At 40.2% G+C, this 22,809-nt stretch overlaps 2 protein-coding genes across 8 annotated transcripts in view; one reads left to right on the top strand and one right to left on the bottom strand.

Moving 5' to 3' along the window:
• Nucleotides 1-20,005, bottom strand: part of SHLD2 (shieldin complex subunit 2) — an 83,245-nt gene extending 63,240 nt beyond the window's left edge. For 3 of the 7 annotated variants that reach the window (XM_042907936.1, XM_042907934.1, XM_042907935.1), the window contains exons 1-2: nucleotides 19,953-20,005; nucleotides 6,231-6,366 (exon numbers count right to left, since the gene is read on the bottom strand). Coding sequence is in view for 2 of the 7 variants with exons in the window: in XM_042907934.1 (XP_042763868.1) it covers nucleotides 6,231-6,267 (37 nt within the window). In the remaining 5 variants the exon portion in view is untranslated. The remainder of the gene's footprint in view (nucleotides 1-6,230; nucleotides 6,367-19,952) is intronic. The other 4 variants (XM_042907938.1, XM_042907937.1, XM_042907940.1 and 1 more) reach the window with 3 other exon arrangements.
• A 66-nt stretch (nucleotides 20,006-20,071) lies between these two features.
• GLUD1 (glutamate dehydrogenase 1) overlaps nucleotides 20,072-22,809 on the top strand; it is a 38,322-nt gene continuing 35,584 nt past the window's right edge. Inside the window, exon 1 of the mRNA XM_042908125.1 lies at nucleotides 20,072-20,813. Coding sequence (XP_042764059.1) covers nucleotides 20,363-20,813 — 451 coding nt within the window. The 5' untranslated portion in view covers nucleotides 20,072-20,362. The remainder of the gene's footprint in view (nucleotides 20,814-22,809) is intronic.

Below are 22,809 nucleotides of genomic sequence, written 5' to 3'. Positions count from 1 at the left end.
TCATAACCACCGTGCAAGATATTAACTTTGTCTTTTAGAGGAAGAAACAGAAGTTTTGAGAAGTGAAATAAGTTTTCTAAGGTCACACAGCTTTCAGAGAGGCAGAGCCAAAGCTCAAATTCAGATGTTAGTTATCATCATGTTCCAGAGCACTAAAAAGCTATCAGTTTCTTACCTTGTAAAGAAAATTTTATAAAAAAAAAAAAAAAAAAAAATAATAATAATAATAATAATAATAGCAGAGAAAGCAGAGTAACATAGTGATTTGGATTATAAACTGATTTAGTACCTCAAAAGTAGTATAGGGTGATGTTGACCTATTAAAAATTCCTGGGAAGGTCACTGTGAAAGAGAATATAAAGTGTCTTAAAGTTAAAATAATAGTCTTTTAATAACATTTAAAATTAAAAAATAAACATAATACTGAATATTATCAACAGAGAATTAAGTTAAAAAAGAAAAAAAGGAAAAGGAAAAGTTCTATTCTAAAACAATGGTGTTTAAGAGACTGGACCAGTGTAGGCTGGCTTAAGGTAGCACTTCCCGGTTAACTCCATGAAAAACCAATCCCTATAAAAATATGGAAAGATAATGAGATAATATAAAGATATGGAAAGAAATGCCAGACTTAACACTAAGCCAGTCTTCTTTCCAGTTACAAATAGTACAACATAGTGCTTAAAAGTCTTCTGGAGTCAGTCTATCTGGGTTTGAGTCCTGGCTCTTCTACATACTAAGCCATGACAGTGACTTTGGGCATGTTATTTCACCAATCTGGACCTCAGTTCTCTCCTCTGTAAACAAAAGGAGGTAACTGCAGAAGACAGACTTGTTGTAAAGATTAATATATATGGGATTGTTAGAACAGAGCCTCAAAATACTAAGTACTCAATAAATGTTAAATTGTCAGTGGTAATATATCATTGCCCTGAGTCTTTACTAAGCTGCTGAAAATTGATGCTCATTATTAATCACCAAATGGGGAAGGGATATAGTATGCAGTTTCCTCTCAAAATTACATCACGGAACCCACTTTTTCGCAGCCCATCAAAAAGACTGGTTAATGTGTTTTTTTTTTTAATTTTTTTTAATGGTTATTTATTTTTGAGAGAGAGAGAGAAAGTGAGCATGAGTGGGGGAGGGGCAAGACACAGAATCTGAAGCAGGTTCCAGGCTCCAAACTGTTAGCACAGAGCCTGATGCGGGGTCACATCCACAAACCATGAGATCATGACCTGAGCCAAAGTGGGACGCTTAACTGACTGAGCCACCCAGACACTCTGGTTAATGTCTTTAAAACAAAAAACAAAAAACCATACTCTGAGAAATAATAGAGAATTCCATCACTAAAATAAAATGTTAAAAAAAAAAAACAAGAACAAAAACAAGATTGGTGCTTCCCAGTTGGTGAACACATCAAGGTGCTGGAAGGGTGACGTGTCCAGAATGGGCGTGGAAGTGCTGTTTCCCCTATGCCCTGCCCTACCTGTCTCTTCTATTTGGCTGTCCTTAAAAATAAACTAGTAATACCTCCTTACAGATTCCAGCACATGGATTCAGTGCCCAGAACCCATACATGTAGTGGAATGAAATACCATTTTATTTTCCATTCCATAGCCTGCATTGGCTTCAATCCGTTAAATACTGCCCCCTAAACTCCAAAGTTAACTGCCAGGAAAACTGAATAAACCTTCAGTAGCAAATGTAAAAATATAAGCAATTCTGTTCTACATGTATGATTGTAAACATACTGCTGGATGGACTGATCATCAGATCATTCATTCAATTATCCAAAATACTGTGTGTTACCTATTCAGTCATGATCCAGCCTGCAATCATCTGAATAAGAACAAAAAATGTTTCCCATTATCAAGATATGGCCATCTATGTAAGTCTCATATCCCCTGTATAGATTTAAAGTCAATATTCAGATGGTGTTTTTGCATTTGATGTTTACTGTGCCCATTTGTGAAATTTACAGTCATTGCTGGAAGTGCCAACCATGCCACCCTATCACTAAGAATTTTTCTAAGCAATATGTGTCAGGATCTTCAGAAATGTGTACAGCCTTTGATCAAACAAATCCATTTCCAAGAATCTATACTATGCAAATAAATAAAGAATACACAATAAAATTGTATGCAAATACACATATTGTAACATGGTTTAATATTCTAAAAAATTAGAAATACAGTTGACTCTTGGGGTGCCTGGGGTGGCTCAGCTGGTTGAGTGTCCAACTCTTGATTTTGGCTCAGGTCACGATCCCAGGGTCATGGGATCGAGCCCCATGTAGGCTCCGTGCTGAGTGTGGAGCTTAAGATTCTCCCTCCCTCTGCCCCTCTCCCTCACTTGCATGCTCGTTCTCTCTAAAAAAAGAAAAGAAAAGAAAAGAAAAGAAAAGAAAAGAAAAGAAAAGAAAAGAAAAGAAAAATACAGTTGACCCTCGAACAAAGCAGAGGTTAGGGGCATCAACTCCTACACAGTCAAAATTCTGACCATAACTTTTAACGCCCCAAAGACTTAACTGATAGCTATTGTTGAGCTGAAGCCTTACCAATAACATAAACAGGTGATTAAAACCTACTGGTAGGTATAAAAACAGGTGATAAAATACCTACTGGTATGTAGTATGTACTATATACTGTATTCTTAGAATCAGTAGGCTAGAGAAAAGAAAATGTTATTAAGAAAATCCTAAAAAAGATAAAATACATTTACAGTACTACATTGCATTTGTTGAAAAAAATCTGCATGGGCATGCCTGGGTGGCTCAGTTGGGTAAGTGTTGACTCCTGGTTTCGGCCCAGGTCAGGATCTCACGGTTCATGAGTTGAACCCCACATTGGGCTCTGTGCTGACAGCATGGAGTCTGCTTGGGATTCTCTCTCTCCCTCTCTCTCTACCTACCACCCCCTGTCCCACCCCCCAGCCTACCCCTGCTAACATGTGTATGGGCTTTCTCTCACTCTCAAAATAAATAGACAATTTTTTAACCTGCATATAAGTGGACCTGCGTAGCTCAAACTTGTATTGTTCAAGGTCAACTATACTCAGAAAGTCTAATTTTAGGGGAAGGGTTAAATACAGAGTGGTATATTCATTGTATTGTGCAGTCATTACAAATGATGTTATGAAGGTTATGAACAATGCTATGTGAAAAAGCAGATTACTAGTTTAGGTTTACAGTATAAGCATAATTATTTACCTAAAACAAACAAACCAACAAAACACCAAATAATCAAAATTTAAGAGAAAAACTCAATCTAAAAAGAAAGACACCAAAATACCAAGTGTGGTTGATTTGAGCCATAGGTAACCCTTCCTTCCTAACATCCTACATTGTCCAAGTTTTCTTTACTGAGTGTATCTTACTGTTAAAACATTTCTTGAAAACTCAAAAAAATAAAAGGTTCAATTTTTTTTAAAGGTTGAATTTTTCTCTCCAAAATTGTCATTAACTCTTACTTGCCACCACTTGCCTTTGAGCTAAAGTTCTAATATGACAAAAGAAACAATGTGAGGCAGATCAGCCTCGTGGTTAAAAAGATTTTAAAAAATTGTGGCATGTGATTTCTTTTGAATATTATCTATTATTTTGTGAGAGCCAGAGATAGTTATATATCTAAAGAAATCATGTTTTCTGCTGGGAGAACTGTTCTTGGTTTGTATAGTGAAATCATACATACCAATTATTTCTTTTTTTAATTTATTTTCTTTCTTTTTTTTAATTGAAGTATAATTAACACACAGTATTATACTAGCTTCAGATGTACAATACAATGATTCAACAATTCTATCTGTACATTACTCAGTGCTTATCAAGGTCAGTGCTCAAGAGCACACCAATATTCTTAGGGCTGCGCAAAAACACCATGCATCATGCTTCTAAGTATTCCTTGCCCCGAGGAAGTCTGAAAGCATATTTTAAATATGCCAAAGATTGGGCACCTGGGTAGCTCAGTCGGTTAAGCACCCGACTTCGGCTCGGGTCATGATCTCGTGGTTTGTGAGTTCCAGCCCCGCGTCGAGCTCTGTGCTGGCAGCTCAGAGCCTGGAGCCTGCTTCAGATTCTGTGTCTCCCTCTCTGACCCATCCCGCTTGTACTCTGTGTGTGTGTGTCTCTCTCTCTCTCAAACAGGAATAAACATTAAAAAAAATTTTTTTTAATATGCCAAAGATCAACGTAAAACCTTTGGCTTCAAGAAAGGCATTTTGGGAGAGGTAAAATTTTGAGAGTATTATTTTGCAACTTTATAATTTGACACATTTTCTAATTTTAAAAATAGACATTTAATATGTAGCATTTCAGGTTATACTTTTTAACTTAAATATGACTTAAATACTGCTGCAATAGTATTAAATTTTTAAGTCATGAAGAAGATCATTAATCATCCTTACTGCTAGTCCCTCCTTTTGGGACTCAGAATTTTTTACATACCCCTTCAAGCTGGCATCAGGTTTTCCAAAGGACTGATGACCTATGATTTCTCACCCCAATTTGGACTCAGGATTATCTCTACCTACCTACCCACCCCTTAGAGACAAGTTTGTCCTGGTCAAAAGATCACGTGACCACCAATTGCTTCTGCCCTGCCATCCTCCTTACCAGGGCTAGGCCTTGCCAAAGAAGAAAACACCTCCGTGCTAGGGTTCTTCATGACATGCTGAGCAAAGGCCACAGATTGCTAAACATTGCTAAGTAGACCTGAAAATAATGAAGTCATCCAGTTTTGTGCACAACCAGTATCTCAGTCTGTCAGCATAAATACATTTTCCCACAAAATCAATAAAAATTTTGAGACCAGCTAAGACTACCATGTTTTTCATCACTACCACAATCATCCAAACCTAAGCCCCTCCAATTTAATTCCTCTTTGTCGCTGCACTCTGATCTCATTTCTGGTGTGTACTCCCCCTCCTCGACTAGCGCACATGTCCAATAGCTATATTTCCTGATAACCCTTTACATGTTCCACTGTAAACAAATACCCTAAACCTTGAACCAATTTGAATAACATTCCAGCAGTCTTTCTGTCTAAACTAAAATCTGAATGCAAGCTATTCTTTCTCCTGCTCAGCCAAGGTGAGGCATGGAGGTCATTCTTTGTTCACCAATGCAGTTCTTTACCCTCATATAAAAGTACCTCTGTAGAGGTTTATGTCCTGTTCCTGCCTTTCTCTCCTTGTTTCTGTCATCGACTGACCTCTTGGTCACTCTCCCACGTTCACTAAAGACTTTGGAACAAAGTTCATAATCTTCCCAACCCTTGTCCTAGAACCATTCTGAGCAACTTACTTCCTCTGTAGCTGGCTCCTGTTAACACCCTAGCTTTACAGTTCCCTTATCTGTTCAACCCCCGTAACCTTCACTTTCTCTCTACTTCAGAAATCTGCTCCATAACCAGCTCTTGCAGTCAGTCATAACCAGCAACTGCTCCTCCTATTTAATCTGAAATTTAACTTAATCTTAAATTCCAATATCCAGTCTCGACACTTCATATCCCAGCTGCTACTTTCCGGTTTCAAAAGTTACCCCCTATTCAGCTTAGCCTCAATGGCCCATCGCTTTAAACCCTGTCACTGCTGAAATCTCTTGCCTCCCTTTCTGCTACACTGGCCCATTAGACGGGGACTTGTTCAACTTGTCTGCTCACTCAGGTTGAGAGTATTATTTCTGCTTCAGAAATAATGGGGGGAGAAGATCACTCATACAACTATATACACCAGAGCCATGAAATATGTGTCATTACAATTCGTCTAAGTAATCCATTCCATTAGCCCTCTCATTTCCACCAATGGCCTTCTGAAAATGCTCCCCTCTCCTCAAACTCTCCCCTACAATCACTATTTTCTTACTCGATAAACTCAGCTAATGACTTTAACCTCCCCACACTTTACTGAGAAAATTAATCAAGTGTAAGGAGGCCCCAAATCCCTCACCTACCACCCAAACACTTTTCTTCCTCAACACCATCTCTCCTTCCGCTACTCCTATGTCAGTAGAAACTATACTCCTACTCCTACTCCAGCCCTATATCTTCCCTCCATTCCCGCTAATCCTGAGGATAACATTCAGTCTCACATACTTCCTTTTGCCTGTATCAACTTCTCCCTTTCTGCCAACTTCTGTGTAGTGCATAACCATGTTGGAGTCACTCTCATCTTGATACAGCATGCCCTCTACCTACTATCCTTCAAGTTTTTTTTAAAAGAATGTCTGCACTTACTGTCTCCACCTTCTCGCAACCTTTCACCCTTCATCATCAGCAATCTGGCATTTATCTCCACCACAGACGCTCCATCGATGCTCTTCTAAAGACCGTCAATCAGCTCCTTGTTTGCTCAGTCCTTATGTCCGTTGACCTATTTGAGACATTTGACACTGCTGACCACTGTTCCTTAAGACTTCTCAGTTTTCATTTGACAACCAGAAACCTACTTTATGACCAGAACTGGGGATAAAATGAGGAACATGACAGAGTCGAGCCCTCAAGGAGCTTAGAGTCAAGTGGGGAAACTTCTATGATAACTCATACTCTTCTTTCAACCTTGCAGATCACTCCTTCCTTTCTCTACTCGGTGCTCAGAGACTGACGTTCCCCCAGGACTCCTTCCTTTGCTCTTCTCACTTCCATCCTGGGATTACCATGTTCACACTGCCTACTCACTGATGATGACCAAATATATATCTCTAGTTTAGAATTCTATCCTGAATTGTGGACTCACTTATTCTATGAAAAGATATTGGTACTTCAATATCTATCTTGAGAGTACTTCTGATGTACAAAAGTTTTTAATTTTGATAAAGACAAATTTATCTACCTTTTGTGCTTCTGGTGTCATATTTAAGCGTTTTTTAAAGTTTATTTATTTTGAGAAAGAGTGCACGTGCCTAAGCCAGGGAGGGGTGGAGAGAGAGGGAGACAGAGATTCTCAAGCAGGCTCCACACTATCAGCACAGAGCCCAATGCAGGGCTCAGTTCCATGAACCATGAGATCATGACCTGAGCCGAAATCAGGAGTTGGATGCTTAACCCACTGAGCCACCCAGGCATCCCTGGTGTCATATTTAAGAAAATGTTGCCTAATATAAGATGATGAATATTTACACCTACATTTTTTCTAAGAGTTTTATGGTTTTGGCTCTTACATTTAGGTCCTTAGTCCAATGAAACCACAATTCTTGAAAGTTAAGAATTTCACGTGCAAGATCTAAGGGTTTTTTTTAATTCTAAATTTAAAAAAAAAAAAATTTTAAGTTTTATTTTATATTTGAGAGAGACAGAGACAGAGCACAAGCAAGGGAGGAGCAGAGAGATGGAGACAGATTCTGAAGTAGGCTCCAGGCTCCAAGCTGGCAGCACCGAGCCCGACGCGGGGCTCAAACTCACAAGCAGTGAGATCATGACCTGAGCTGAAGTCGGATGCTTAACCAACTGAGCCACCCAGATGCCCCAGGGTTTTTTTTAAATTCTAAAACCCTGGCTTTCAGCACCACAGACCAAAGCAAGAAAACTTTCCTGGTAGAGTTTATACTGTAAACTACAGCATAGAGGAAGTAGGAGGTGCTGGCGTAAATGCAATTCTCCCACAACAATTGAGAGGACGTAAAAACCTGAAGGAGGAGTACAGAGAGAATGGGGAGCTAGAAAATAGTTAAAAGTTTGGAATTCTTACTTCCTATCCCATCTGCGACTATGCCTTGGGGCGAGAAAGGGTGAGAAAATGTTTGTGGGTAAGGACTCAGACTAGAAGATAACTGTCTTTCCCTTTTGCAAGTTATGGTCCAGAGAACTGTATGTCTTTTAGCAAAAACCTCGCACCTGCCACTATATCAGTGTGGTAGCTCAGTAACAGCCAAGGACATGCTCATACTATATTCCTGAAAAGCTGCCTCAAAGACCCAAGCACACCAGCATGCTGTAGAAACCATTAAGAAGTTTGTTTGGGGCCACTGGGCCCAAAAGAGCCCAGAATTAGGGTGGATCCAGCACACACAGACCTGCTGACCAGAGGTCAGTAGTAGCAGGGACATCAGCTTCAGACACAGCACAGCAGGCAGTGCCAATCAAGACTAAGCCAGCCAAGGTACAGCTCAGCAATGGCCAAAGTCAGAAAATGGCACAAAGATGAGATGCCCCCTCCTCAATGCCAGGAAAAATTATAAAGCTTCTCTACCAATAGCCCCAACCCAGAAGAAAAAAAGGAGAGAGCTATGTGGAAAAACTGAATCCTTGTAGAATGAAGCACAAAAAAATAAAAAGCTGAAAACACAAAAAGAGTAGGTAAGAAACACAGAAGATAAAGTGAAGGAGGACAGAATGGGGTAGAGACAGTATTTGAAGAAGTAACAGTTGAAAATGTTCTAGAACCTAAAGGGGCCCCTGGGTGGCTCAGTCAGTTAAGTGTCTGACTTCGGCTCAGGTCATGATCTCACAGTTCGGTTCTTGAGTTTGAGCCCTGCGTTGGACTCTGTGCTGACAACTCAGAACCTGGAGCCTGCTTCTGATTCTGTGTCTCCCTCTCTCTCTGCCCTTCCCCCACTTGTGCTCTGGCTCTCTCTCTCAAAAATAAACATTAAAAAAGAAAAAGAAAAAAGAAAAGAAAATGTTCTAGAACCTGAAAAGATTTGCATCTCCAGATTCAAAAATCGCAAAGACAAATATGCAACAGAAGATATCAGTAAAGCCAATAAACTAGTCAAATGAAGAGACACACTGTCTGGTGAGCTGCCTCCTTAATCTCTTGCCATTTCTTCTTCTGCCTCTCCCTCCCTCCCCAACAGACCTACACATACACACACTCTAGCCACAATGAACCAAGGTGCAGTTACCTAACGCATATCATTTTGATCAGGCTTTTTTGGTTTAAAAAGACATTTCGACCAGCTCTGTAAGTGGGGAGGATATTATTAAGAGACACATGGATTAGAAATAAAACTAAAATTGGAAAGCCATCCTTCTGACCAAGTCACATCACAGGTTTCTGGCCAGCATTTAGACTGGACATGGTTGGGTATCTGCCCAAAAGGCGGTCAGTCATCTGTAACCTGAGGAACAGGATGAAGGTCACAGGGTACCAAACGTGACCATCAGAAAGAGCTGAGCTAAGAACACAGATCACGGATAAGATCAATACTACAGCTCCAGGTAATTCAGCAAAAAGCATGTTGGTCAATATGACAATTTGGCTAACATGACAATTAAAAAAAAATCAATCTGTACCAATGCTAATTTCTTAATTTTGATAAATGTATTCTGGCTATATAAGATGTTATCATTAGGGGAAAATGGGTGAAGGGAACTCTGCAGTATCTTTGCACCTCTTCTATATATCTAAAATTATTTCTAAAGAAAACTTATTTCAGAACAAATTATCATTAGCATAATTACTTCAAAATAAAAATAAAATTTAAGAAGTGGAAAAAATGAATATATCTAGTCATTGTTTTTTCAACTGTTAGTATCTTAAAATATATCCTGGAGTGCTTTTATGTGCCTAGATACCGATTTTTAAGCATTCTTCTTTCCTATTTCAGAATTTTCAGGTCTTAATCTACTCTTTAAAATTCAAATTCAGGGGTGCCTGGATGGCTCAGTTGGTTAAGCGTCTGACTTCGGCTCAGGTCACGATCTCTCACGATTCGTGAGTTTGAGCCCCGCATCAGGCTCTGTGCTGACAGCTCAGAGCCTGGAGCCTGTTTCAGATTCTGTGTTTCCCTCTCTCTCAGCCCTTCCCCCCATTCACCTTGTCTCTTTCTCAAAAATAAACATTAAAAATTTGTTAAATATATATATCTAAAAATAATAATAATAAATAAAATAAAATAAAATTCAAATTCAGAGTCAGGCTGGGGGATTGGTGGGGGGCCAGGGGTAAAAACAGAAGAAAAAAAATAAAAAATCAAATTCAGTTTTTGCCAGTTATTACTATTTTAACTAATAACTATAGAGAAAAATTAGGAAGATTTAAGTTTTTCATCATGAGAACCAATATGAGAAAAAGTGACTTGGATTAGAAATGACATGAGTCTGCAGAAATAGGTTAGGAATAAATGTAACTATCCCTTGTTGTCCCATCTGTTATGTTTCTGAGTTCAGACAGCAGATCTTGGATCAGCGAGGAATGCCTGTAGTTGAAAACGCACAGTCATTGCAGACTGATGGGGCAGTCTTCCTATTATTTTCATAGGCACACTTTTAAATTTTTCTCTAAGAAAATGTTAAAATAAATGACAACCATAAGAGGTAAGGAACTGGAATTTCTCAAGGTTCAGGTCTTTTAGTTTTTTGCTTTTTTTTTTTTCAATTTAATTTTTTTCTAGTTACTTTCAAGCCAAGTGTGATTATTTCTCTCATATTTCCTTCACTTTTTTTGGTGTTTGTATTTCATAAGAAAAGAGGCGTGGCAATATGAAATTACACAAGATAGTCAAAGTCTGTCATTCTTTAGAATACTTATTAAAATACACCAAACAATTGTTATTCAAAAATAATTCCATTTTATATCTGACCTAGAAAAAAACACATGAAAGTATGGATAAATACCTGCTTTCAAAAGAGCCTTTCAACACAACTTCCCTTGCTCTTGAAGTCCTGACACCTCTCCTATCTCTGTATCAGCACTTTCGCACTGATACACTGTTACACGCTGATACTTCATTTTTTTTAAGTTTATTTATTTGCTTTGAGAGAGAGAGGGAGGAGCAGAGAGAGAAGGAGACAGAATCCCAAGCAGGCTTCATGCTGTCAGCACAGAGCCCGATGACAGGCTTTGAATTCACAAACCGTGAGATCATGACCCGAGCTGAAGTCGGACGCTTTACCAACTGAGCCACTCAGGAGCACCAATACTTAATTTTTTTTTAAGCCTATTTATTTTTTTTGAAAGAGAAAGAGAGCACAGGAGGGATACTGAGAGAGGGAGAGACAGAATCCCAAGCAGGCTCCGTACTGTCAGCGGAGAGCCCAACTTGGGTCTTGATCCCACAAACGGTGAAATCATGACTTGAGCCAAAATTGAGTCGAACGCTTAACAGACTGAGCTACTCAGTCACACCAACACTTAATTTTTTTTTAAACAGCTGGCCAGAACTTCCACTGTGGGTGGCTGGTGATATCAATTTCTAGAATCTAGAAACCTTTGTGTTTCATTGGTTTTATGTGGCCCTCCAGGAATACAATGATAAAGATTCTGTCTCTGACAAGAAAATTGTGGAGGACAAATATATGTAAAGGGCATCATTACATATCTACCCCAAGTATCTTCAAAATAGTCTTATCCCAAACTGTGTTTCTGATAGTATGTCCTATAACATAGAGGCTCCAATGAAATGGTCACTTCTGCCCTTAGCACAACAAAAGAACTTCCAGTTTCAACATAAAGGCCAGATTAGCCCTCCTGTTGACTTAAGCCACTTGCCTGTGTGTTACACCATTGACAAAAATTGCTGGTGGCAGCTTAATTTGAAGAGCTCATGAAATCATCTGAGCATTTTATATTTCATTATATTTCCCATATTGTCCCCCAGAAGCTGAGGATGGGTTTCTGTTCTGTTCTCTTATCTGGCAACACAGTAAATATTGCCTTATAAGATGTCAATGGCAAAAAAAAAAAAAAAAAAAAAATTGAGGCATAATCTTAAAACTATAATCATTATATAAAATCTCAAAGGGAACTAGACTCAGCAAATGTCTCAATGTAGAGAACATAAAACATAATGATAGTTTTCAAAGGGAACTAGAATCTGTAGATTTCTCAATGTAAAGACATGAAACCACAAGCATAATTCCCAGTATTATATTTAAGAATGTTTAACCCCTCTGAAACTGTGTTTAAATTCTAAGGAAATAATATTATCACAGTAAGAACACAGAGCAGGCGAGCTATTTTCTGAAGCAAATACAGCAAACACTGCTGGTTGCCAACTTCACAATTATTCCTCCTGCTCTTTCTTCCTTGCTGGCAGTGCCTATCTGTACCTTAGAAGTTCAAAGTGTCAGAAAGCCCTACTTCTGACTTCCTTCACAGCAAGGGCATGGCATATAACCCATTCCTGGCTACTGAGGCCCGCCTGAAAGAGCTGAAGCTGGCTGGCAGGCTTTTGGAAAAGATTTTCTTTTTAATGTTTATTTATTTTTGAGAGAGAGTGCATGAGCAGGAGAGGGGCAGAAAGAGAGAGGAGGACAGAGGATCCAAAGAGGGTTCTGTGCTGGCAGCACAGAGCCGGATGCAGGACTTGAAATCATGAATCATGAGATTATGACCTGAGCCAGACGCTCAACTGACAGAGCCACCCAGGCACCCCTGGAAAAGATGTTTTTTTTTAATGTTTGTTTTGAGAGAGAGAGAGAGAGAGAGAGAGAGAGAGAGAGAGAGAGAGCACGTGTGTGTGTGTGGAGGAAGGAGCAGAGAGAAAGGGAGACACAGAATTGTAAGCAGGCTCCAGTATCTGAGATGTCAGCACAGAGCCTGATGCGGGACTCAAACCCACCAACCGTGGGATCATGACCTGAGCTGAAGTCAGATGCTCAACTGACTGAGCCACCCAGGTGCCCCAAGATTTTCTGTTACCAACAAAGAAATATGTATGGGAGGAAACTGCTGTTCCTACATAGCATAGTCCTATGCTCTACATAGCACTTGGTTGTTAACTTGATGTGACCCCTGGAACTGATATAGCAAACTTACAACCATGAAGAAAGAGACCACCAACTTGCTGAATATAACACAGAAAAGCTCTTGGTTCCCTGATAGAATCACTGAGCCCTATACCAATAACCTACGGGAATAGCCTTGCCCCCAGGCTTCTTGTTAGATTATAGTTATCTCATTTAGTTTGCAGCTTCAGTCTAAGGCACTTTTATTTGGATAATGTCCCAACTAATACAGCTAGCAAATATCTTGTTCACTTCAAGGCCAGGAAGTTAGGCCACTGCTACTTAGCTGACCCCAACCATTACCAGTGTCTCTTCCTGGATCCATACTGCCTCATTCATGTTTTTCTTTTCTACCTTTCAATAAGAGCAGACTCAGTGCCATTACACTCATAGCTATGCTTCACAATAAAGTCTGTTTCTTCCATAACTCTTCCATGATAGTCAATGAGAAGGTACTTTTTGCTTCTCTGACCTGCTTTTCAGTTATGTCTGCTTTTTAACAGCATCACAGACATGTCTCAATTTTTAGTAAAAATTTTTACACTTTTTTCCTTACTATTCTAACTCCAATCCCATAGTAAGATCACAAGTGATCTAAAATTTCCAAAATGGAAATGCAAAACCTAGAATAAAGATTTGCTTTTATAATGGGTCATCTACATAGATCAATAAATAGAGCTGAGGGGTGAGGCACCCTTTTAACATACAAGGGAAACAAAAGATCTCAATTTAAAAACAAAGACACAGGCATAATGAATTACGTACAGGTGAGTTCAGAATCCCTTCTTAGTACAGTTAATTTTTAAGAGACCTATTTGTTTCTTGCATACTATGCTTAAAGAGATAAAGTTCCTACAATGAGTTTTTATGTTTATCCACAACATGGAAAGAGCCCTTAAGCAAGAGTTGATAAAAACCTTTGTTGAATATTACTCACCTTAACCAAACTAGACAAGTAGATATAAGTGACATTTAATTTATTAGGAAAAAAGTTTTTTTAAGAGGAAAAAAGACTACAAACTCAGATCCTTTTCTTGGATTTTGTTTACTGTTTTCTGCTTACTAAAAAAACATGCTCACTAAAGGGGAAAAATGAAAATGACAAACTTTTCTGAAAATCAATTAGAAACACAAAAGCAAGTATCAGAAAAAATTTTCCTGAAAATTATAGCACACAGGCTTGAAAAACAATCCATGATGCACCCAAATTACCAATATTGGAAAAAAAAAAAAACAGAATTAGAGAATACTAATTTTCAACCAAATTGATGCTTAAGCCAAACTGTTATCATGATCAAACTGCTTTCACCCAGAGTGTATGCTACCCTATATTCTCAAATCATTGTCTCATTTACCTTCAGGCCTTTGCATTTGGTGTTCCCATAGCACAAGGTTCTCTTCTCTCCTCACACTCAACTGGCTGATTAATGAAGTACTAATAAGCACTTGTGTAAAACCTCTTGAAATATAGGGCGCCTGGCTGGATCAGTCACTAGAGTATGCAACTCTTGATTTCACGGTCATGAGTTCAAGCCCCATGCTGGGCATAGAGCTTACTTTAAAATAAAATAAAATAAAATAACAATAACAATAACAATAACAATAACAATAACAATAAAATAAAGTACAGTAAAGTAAAATAAAATAAAATAGGAGTGCCTGGGTGGCTCAGTTGGTTAAGTGTCTGACTCCAGATTTCAGCTCAGGTCATGATCTCAGTTCATGAGCCCACATTGGGCTCTGCACTGACAGTGTGGAAACTGCTTGGGATTCTCTCTCTCCCTCTCTCCTTGCCCCTCCTACACATGCAGTGCACTCTCTACCCCTCAAAATAAATAAACATTTAAAAAATAAAATAAAATGTTGTCACAAAATAATCTTAAAAAAAAACTATTAAAATTAGAAAGATAGTGACCTAATAAAAGAAACATCAAATTCTTTAGTTCCTTGTTTAGAAGCTCTTATTTAAACTTTTTTTTTAAGTTGTATTTATTTATTTTGAGAGAGAGAGAGAGAGAGAGAGCAAGTAGGGGAGAGGCAGAGAGAGAGGGAGAGAGAGAGAATCCCAAGCAGGCTACTCACCACCAGCACAGAGCCCAATGCACGGCTTGAACTCACGAACTGTGAGATCATGACCTGAGCCGAATCAAGAGTCAGACGCTTAACTGAGCTACCCAGGCACCCCTAGAAACTCTTGTTTAAAAAATCAAATATTTGACTTTTCTACTTATGTCAAATGAGAAGTGAACAACTTCATAGGAAAACAAAATTCTGATGGCTATTAAATTCTTCCTAAGTTCAAAATCACTGCTCATACTTAGGAAGATAAAGTCATCCTGAGAGAAAAAAGTCTGAAAACAGATGTTCTATGTAGTAGGTTATTCATGGTTGCACTGCTGTGACTTCAAGGTATTAGAAGCAACTTACATGCCCATCAGTGAGAGACTAGCAAAAATAACTATGGCATGTACATACAACGAAATACTGGGCAGTAAAAGAAAAATAAGGAGCAATTAGGCAGTGAAATAAAATACATCTATTGGAAAAGAAGTAAAACTATCGCCCTTCGCAGATGAGCTTGTAAGTAGAAAATCCTAAGAAATCCACTAAAGTAACTAATCATAAGTAATAAATGAGCTCAGTAAGGTGAAAGCATAAAAGATCAATATACAATAATCGGGGCACCTGGGTGGTTCAGTCAGTTATGTGTCCAACTCTTGGTTTCAGCTTAGGTCACAATCTCACAGTTGTTGAGATTGATCCCGGTGTTGGGCTCTGCACTGACAGTGCTGGAGATTCTCTCTCTCTCTCTCTCTCTCAAAATAAATAAATAAGCTTTAAAAATAAAAATATATAATAATCAATTATATTTCTATAACGTGAAGTGAACAACCTGAAAATGAAGAAAACAATCTGTTACAATAGCATGAAAAAGAATAAAAGGCTTAGTGATAAACTTAACGAAGGAAGTACAGAACTTCTACTCTGAAAAGACAAAACACTGCTGAGAGCAATTTTCAAAGACCTAAGCAAATGAAAAAACATCTCATGTTCATGAAGCCCAGATGGGATATTGTTAAAATGGTACAACTCCCAAGGCGCCTGGGTGGCTCAGTTGGTTAAGCGTCCGACTTCAGCTCAGGTCATGATCTCACGGTCCGTGAGTTTGAGCCCCATGTCAGGCTCTGTGCTGACAGCTCAGAGCCTGGAGCCTGCTTCAGATTCTGTGTCTCCCTCTCTCTCTGACCCTCCCCCATTCATGCTCTGTCTCTCTCTGTCTCAAAAATAAATAAACATTAAAAAAATTTTTTTTTTAAAAATGGTACAACTCCCCAAACAGATCTACAGATTCAACACAATCTCAATCAAAATTCCAGCTGGAGTCTGTGCAGAAACTGATCACTTGATCCTAAAATTCATATGAAAATTCAAGGCACTCAGAAGAATCAATCTTGAAAAAGAACAAAGTGAGAGGACTCACACTTCCCAATTTCAAAATTTACTACAAAGCTACAGTAATCAAGATAGTGTGGTACCAGTGTAAAAAAAGACATATGGGCAAGTAAAAATGAACTGAAGAGTCCAGAAATAAATCCTCACATTTAGGTCAATTAATTTTTGATAGAGTGTGTAGATAATTAAATGGGGGGAAGAAACAACCTTTCGAACAAATGGATATCCACCGACAGAAGAATGAAACTGGATTCCTTCCTCATTCCATGTACAAAAATCAACTCAAAGTCCATTTTGAGACCAAAATGTAAAAGAACTAAATGTAAAAAGACCTAATGTAAAAGCTAACACTATAAAACTCTTACAAGAAAACATAGGTGTAAATCTTCATGACCTCCAATTAGACAATGACTTCTTAGACATGACACCAAAAGCACAAGCAATAAAAGATAACATTTATAAATTGAACATCATCAAAGTTAAAAATGTTTGTGCTTCAAAGGACACCACCAAAGATGTAGAAAGGCAACAACAGAACAGTAGCAAACGCCTACGAATCAGGCATCTTATAAAGGATTTGTATCTAGAATATATAAAGAAGTGTTACAACTCAACAATAAAAAAGACAAATAATCCAGTTAAAAAATATGAAAAGGAGGAAGGCCTGGTGGCTGTCGGTTAAGTAACCAGGTCTACTCAGGTCTACTCAGGTCATGACATGAGTTCAAGCCCCGCCTCGGGCTCTGCACTGACAGCTGTGAGCCTGTTGGGGATTCTCTCTCCCTCTCTGCCTTTCCCTGGCTCTCTCAGGCATAAGTGCTCGGCCTCATTCTCCCTCTCTGTCTCCCTCAAAACAAATAAACTTTAAAAAAAAAAAAATAGGAAAAGGAAATGAACAGACATTTCTCCAAGAAAAGATATGCAAATGACCAATGAGCAGGTGAAAAGATGTTCAACATCATTACCCATCAAGGAATTGCAAATCAAAACCAAAATGAGCTACCACTTAACACCAGATAGTAACAAGTGTTGCGGAGGATGCAGAGAAATCGAAACCCTAATATACAGCTAGTAAGAAAGAAAATGGTGCAGCTGCTGTGGAAAACAGCTTGGCAGTTTCTCAAGGTTAAGAAAGCTTTTTTCCCCCCAAAGGTTAACAGCAATTCCACTTCTAGGTATATACCCAAGAGTTGAGAAAACCTATGTCCAAACAAAAACTTGTACAAGAATGTTCATAAGAGCATGATTCACAATAGCTAAAATGTCCATGATGAATGGATTTAAAAATGTGATACAGTAACACAATACATACTATTTAGCCATAAATATGAAATACTGATACATGCTACAACATAGATGAATCTTTAAAACACTGTCCTAAGTGAAAGAAGCCAATCACAGAGGGCCACATATTGTATCATTCTGTTTAAATGAAATGTCCAGAAGAGACAAAGAGAGACACGGTAGAAAGTATGCATTTTTTCAAATCATTTTTTTAAAGATTATGTTGTTCATTTATTTATATGCTATATCTTTCTAAATCCTAAAACTCTTCTTCTGAAATATTTTTAAAAGCACTTTCAAACACAAAAGCATGCAATGATCAAAGAGAAATAACCTGCAATTTTAAAACAGCTAAGGAAAACTCATAAATGTCAAAGGCAGAACATGGATTTGTCTTTGTTGAAGGTTATCAAGTGACCAAATTCCCTTCAAGTTAAATTCTGGCCTCCTTTTGAAATGGAAATTACTAATAATAAAAATTTAATTTACAAAATAACTGTATATTTTATAAAGGCAATCATCAATGTAATATATGGAATTGTTCAATCACTATATCGTACACCTAAAACAAATAAAATACTGTATGTTAACTATACTGGAATTTTAAATAAAATAAAATAAGAAAAAATCATCAATGTAAAGCTGAAACTTACTAGGCTTTATATCACAGTAGTTTAAATGCAACAAATACTTAAACTATTTCTTGGACAGTAGCAATAGAATAACTTTGGAGTCGAATACACAGGTTTGATTCCCAGACTGCTATTTACCTGCAAGGTGACCATCAACAATGTATTTGGCCTCTATGAGCCTCAGTTCCCCCTTCTGTTAAATCGGGAATTACAATACCTACTTTAGTTTAAAGAGAAATACTCCCAACTACTTACTAAATGGGGGAAAGGAAAGTAGTGTTTGGAAAATATCACTCTTTTACCTATACCATTTGAATTTTCCGTATGATTTGAATTTTTTTTACAACTTATAATTTTAAAACACAATGGAAAATTTAAAAATAAAAGCATCCACTTTATAGGGTACTTATGGAACCATTTTGTAAGATATTTATACATAGGAGGCTCTCAAACATAATTTCCTCACTACTTCCATAGCCTTTCCAACTTTTGAATTCAGGTGAATACAACTTGGAAGAAGTTAAACATTTATTTTTCAGAAGGCTATGGCTATCAAGAAAGAGATAAACAGGGTAATAAAACTAAGCTTTCAAACCACTTTCCTCAAAACATACCAAAGAATTTAATCTGAAGAGAAAAAAATGTCCACATATTTACTGATGTTAATCACTTTATTCTAACATTTTAGGATTTGGGGTTTGGTTTTCATGGCGGTTTTTTGCAATGTAAAATAATACCATCAAGTGAAAAGGAAATCTGTTACCTTGATTTTTTTTTTTTTTTTTTTTACCAACAAGACAAATTCAGGATTCAGTTCAGAGAGTATTTTTCACTGAAAAACAACATACAAATATAAATAATGATACATTTATCTAGCAAATAAGATAAAGTATCAGCTGCATCTTCTTTGAGAGCACACTGAGATAGATGAATATAATCTAACAATCTAGGTTGTCACTTTATACTTTGTGGTATATTGTAAGAATTAAGGACATTCTTTTCCATATTCTAATAGATGCATAAAGTGAATGTCAGGAAGTTGTTTTGCAGATCAAAAAGGTGCCATTTTAAACCACCAAAGTACACTGGAGCCACTGAAGTTGGTACTGTGGCCTTTGTTTGGTAGCTTTTCAGAAGACTGAGTCATAGGACTTACATGCGTCTTACCTACAGGAGCCTATAACTTTAGCATTGCTCATCACATACGTGTAAGTACAAAATTAACCCTCATGTAGCTTAAAGTTTACAAATCCTATTCTGGACCACTTAACACATATATTACTGAGAACTTCCTGCAGTATTATTATTGCATTTCTATAGTGCCTTTTTGTTTTTAAACTATTTCAAGAACATACTTCTGAAAAGGGGAAACATGGTCAGTAAATGTTACAAAGATACAATGACTCACATAATTTTTATCTTGACATTAATGAATGGCTGCCATGGAGCAAAATTAAAAACTTAGTTTTTTGACTAAGGCCAGTGGGTAAGGGATTCCCCAGCTCCCAGGCTTGTTCCTTTCCTGAAAGCCACCTCAAAAATCCTACTCCGGATGACATTAAGTCCTTCGCAGTCCCCGCAGTCAGAGCCAAGCCCACAGCCCGGCTTTCAACCGCCGCTCCCGGGTCGCGGGGCCCAGCCCCGCAGGAACACCAGAGGGCAGGCCAGAGAGTGCAGGGCGGCCACCCAGCCCGAGGGCGTGCGGGCGGAAAGGAGGGACACCCGTGACTCACCAGGCCCAGCCCGCCGCCAGACCGCACGCCTTCACACACACACACACCCCCCCCCCCCCCCCCCGCGGCCCGGCCTGTCAGCGCCCCCCAGAGGCACACAGGCCCCTTCCGGGGCAGGCCCCCTCCCGGAATGGGCCCACTCCCTACGAAGGCCCGCTCCCCTGGACGCGGTGGGGGCGCGCACTGACCTGAGACACCGCCTCCCTGCAGATCCGGCAGCCGGTGGGTCCCTCGCCCCGCCCCCGGGCCGGCGCGAGCATGCGCACTGGGCCCGCGTGCGCGCCTGCGCGCCCCCGAGCGCCCCTGGAAGGCACGCGCCGCCGCCTGGGAGGCCGGGCGAGGCCGCAGCAGAGGCGGAGGCCCGGCTCCCTGGGCGGCGCGCACCTCCCGCCCCCCGCCCTGCCATTCACTGGCGACTTGGGCCCTCGGCCCCCAAAGTCCGTCCTCCCTGTTAGGCGGCGGGCGCCGGAGGGGAGGGGACAGCCCAGGGGGCAGGAAGCTGCAGCTTAAAAGGGCAGCCCGCGCCGGGCCCTTCCTCCCTCCCTTCGTCCCCGGGCCTCCGAGAGCGCTTCTGCTCCGCGGCCTCCGCCCTGCCGCCATGTACCGCTGCCTGGGCGAAGCGCTGCTGCTGTCCCGCGCCGGGCCCGCCGCCCTGGGCTCCGCGGCGGCCGACTCGGCCGCGCTGCTGGGCCGGGCCCGCGGGCAGCCCACCGCCGCCGCAGCCCCGCAGCCGGGGCTCGCGCCGACCGCCCGGCGACACTACAGCGAGGCGGCGGCCGACCGCGAGGACGACCCCAACTTCTTCAAGATGGTGGAGGGCTTCTTCGACCGCGGCGCCAGCATAGTGGAGGACAAGCTGGTGGAGGACCTCAAGACCCGGGAGAGCGAGGAGCAGAAGCGGAACCGGGTGCGCGGCATCCTGCGGATCATCAAGCCCTGCAACCATGTGCTGAGCTTGTCCTTCCCCATCCGACGCGACGACGGCTCCTGGGAGGTCATCGAAGGCTACCGAGCCCAGCACAGCCAGCACCGCACGCCCTGCAAGGGAGGTGAGCGCCGGCCGAGCCCCTCGCGCCCTTCCCCGCCGCCCTGCCTGGCCGGGGATCTGGCCCCCTCCCACGCTCCCCCCGCCCCCCGCAGCAGGCGTGTCAGTCTCGGCGCGGGTGGTGGGTTTTCCTCCCGAAATCCGCCACGTTAGTGGTCCTGTCTTCCTCCCCCGTGAGCCATCATTCCGGGTTCCTGCAAGTGTGAACACTGTATGCTGAATAGATGCTGCACCGCTCTCCTTTTGATCTTAGTATAGGTGACACCCAGGGTGGATCCTGACGAAATGCACTTCTAGAAATGGGAATGACCGGCCCATCTGATTGTGCTCTGCAAGTTTTTGTGAGCATCTATGACTCACCGAACGAAAACTATGAGATAGTTATTTCCAGCTCTTTTTTTCCCCACTCATTTTTACATCAGTGGCAAATGATACAGGAACTTACAAAGTGAATTGTCTTGTGGATTTGAAATCTAGAACAGTTTTACTAGCCAAACGATTTTACTAATTACACCATTGGCTTTTTAAGTTGTTTTTCTACCCTGACAGCCTCAGTTTTGCGCGCGCGCGCGCGCACACACACACACACACACACACACACACACACACAAAAAAGTAATACATGAGCCACGTAACATCTCCGACAAATAAACACCGGGCGCCCTGACAGTAAATCTTAAAGGGTGTAGAATGCAGGACAGCCCGCCAGCCAATGGAATGAAATAGCCCTGGGGGTGTGGACTGGTCCTGGCTAGCACCAGATTTGAGCTTGGGTAAAAGATAAAGTACTGAAGGAAAGGAGTTGAATCGGTTACAATTTGATAGTCACCAAGTTATCCCGTAGTTTAAATTTTCGAATATGTGTAGATTTGGCCTCTGCAGTCAGATTGCTTCCTTTGGGCCAATAAAAACTTTCAAACATTTCTCCTCAATACATCTTTAAAGATGTATAAATGTAACCTTAAAAAAAAAAAAAAGGTAAAACCACTTCTTTTCTGTTAAAAAATAAATGATGTTTAATAAAGGCCCCAAGGAGGTGAAGTCTTGCTTGAGGTTGCTTGGCTAATAACCACAGAGAGGATGTTGGGCTGGACCCTTTGTCTCCATAAGCCTGTCACAGTGTTCTATTACACTAGCTGACTTGTAATGATAATTTTTAGAAATCTCTCTACTAGAAGAATTTGAACTCTGCTGGCATTCCCAGCCTGGGAACAAAGGTTGCCTGAAACTGTTTAATGATTTACTTGTTAAATTTGCATTGGCCCCACCCTCTTCTAGGACATACCTTTAGTGCTTAATTATCCTCTAGCTCTGTTTCCTCTTCTCAAACTAATGTTTGAACCACTTTGACCTCTAATTTCCCTTTGCAGCTCCAAAATTACATAAAAGGTACACAGTCAGTCTCCTACATCACCTTCCTTCTTCCTACCACTACCTTATTCTCTAAACCAAGAATACAAGTTTAGACTCCCAAGAAAAGCAAACAAGGATGACGGAGGAAGAGAGGTTAGCAAATACTAAACTGCAATGTGTCTTTAAAATGGACGTCTAGTTTATATTACTATCCTGCTGGCAGTATTTTCCAGTCCCTTAAAAGATACACAAATAAACCACTATGTAAATTTCCGGCAGGATCTAATTTAGTTTCCCTGAAGTTCTTTACATTCCTGTTCTTTATATGCCAAGCCCTCTCCTATCTTTATAAATCACAACTCCACAAACCCACTAAAGCAACTAAAATTTACCATAGTTTGTCAGTCCTTATCCTCTTGTTTCCACGGCAGTTTCGTACCAAATTATTGAACCTAGCAACAAATCACATCAGCCCTCTTGAGACACTGTTATTGTAGCTCTTGCTTGCACTGGAAGTGTAAGATACAGTTCTCTCTTCAGTTTATCCCATTTACCAGAAGGCATATACTAAAAGCACTATTAACTCCCAGCATATAAACATGGAGAAACCTATTTGCAACTAATGATTAATAACAGGCATTGAAAGA

Source organism: Panthera leo, chromosome D2 (assembly GCF_018350215.1).
Source record: "Panthera leo isolate Ple1 chromosome D2, P.leo_Ple1_pat1.1, whole genome shotgun sequence".
Lineage (NCBI taxonomy): Eukaryota > Metazoa > Chordata > Mammalia > Carnivora > Felidae > Panthera > Panthera leo.
Note: the sequence above shows the minus strand (reverse complement) of the source record. Positions and strands in the feature narration are given on the sequence as shown.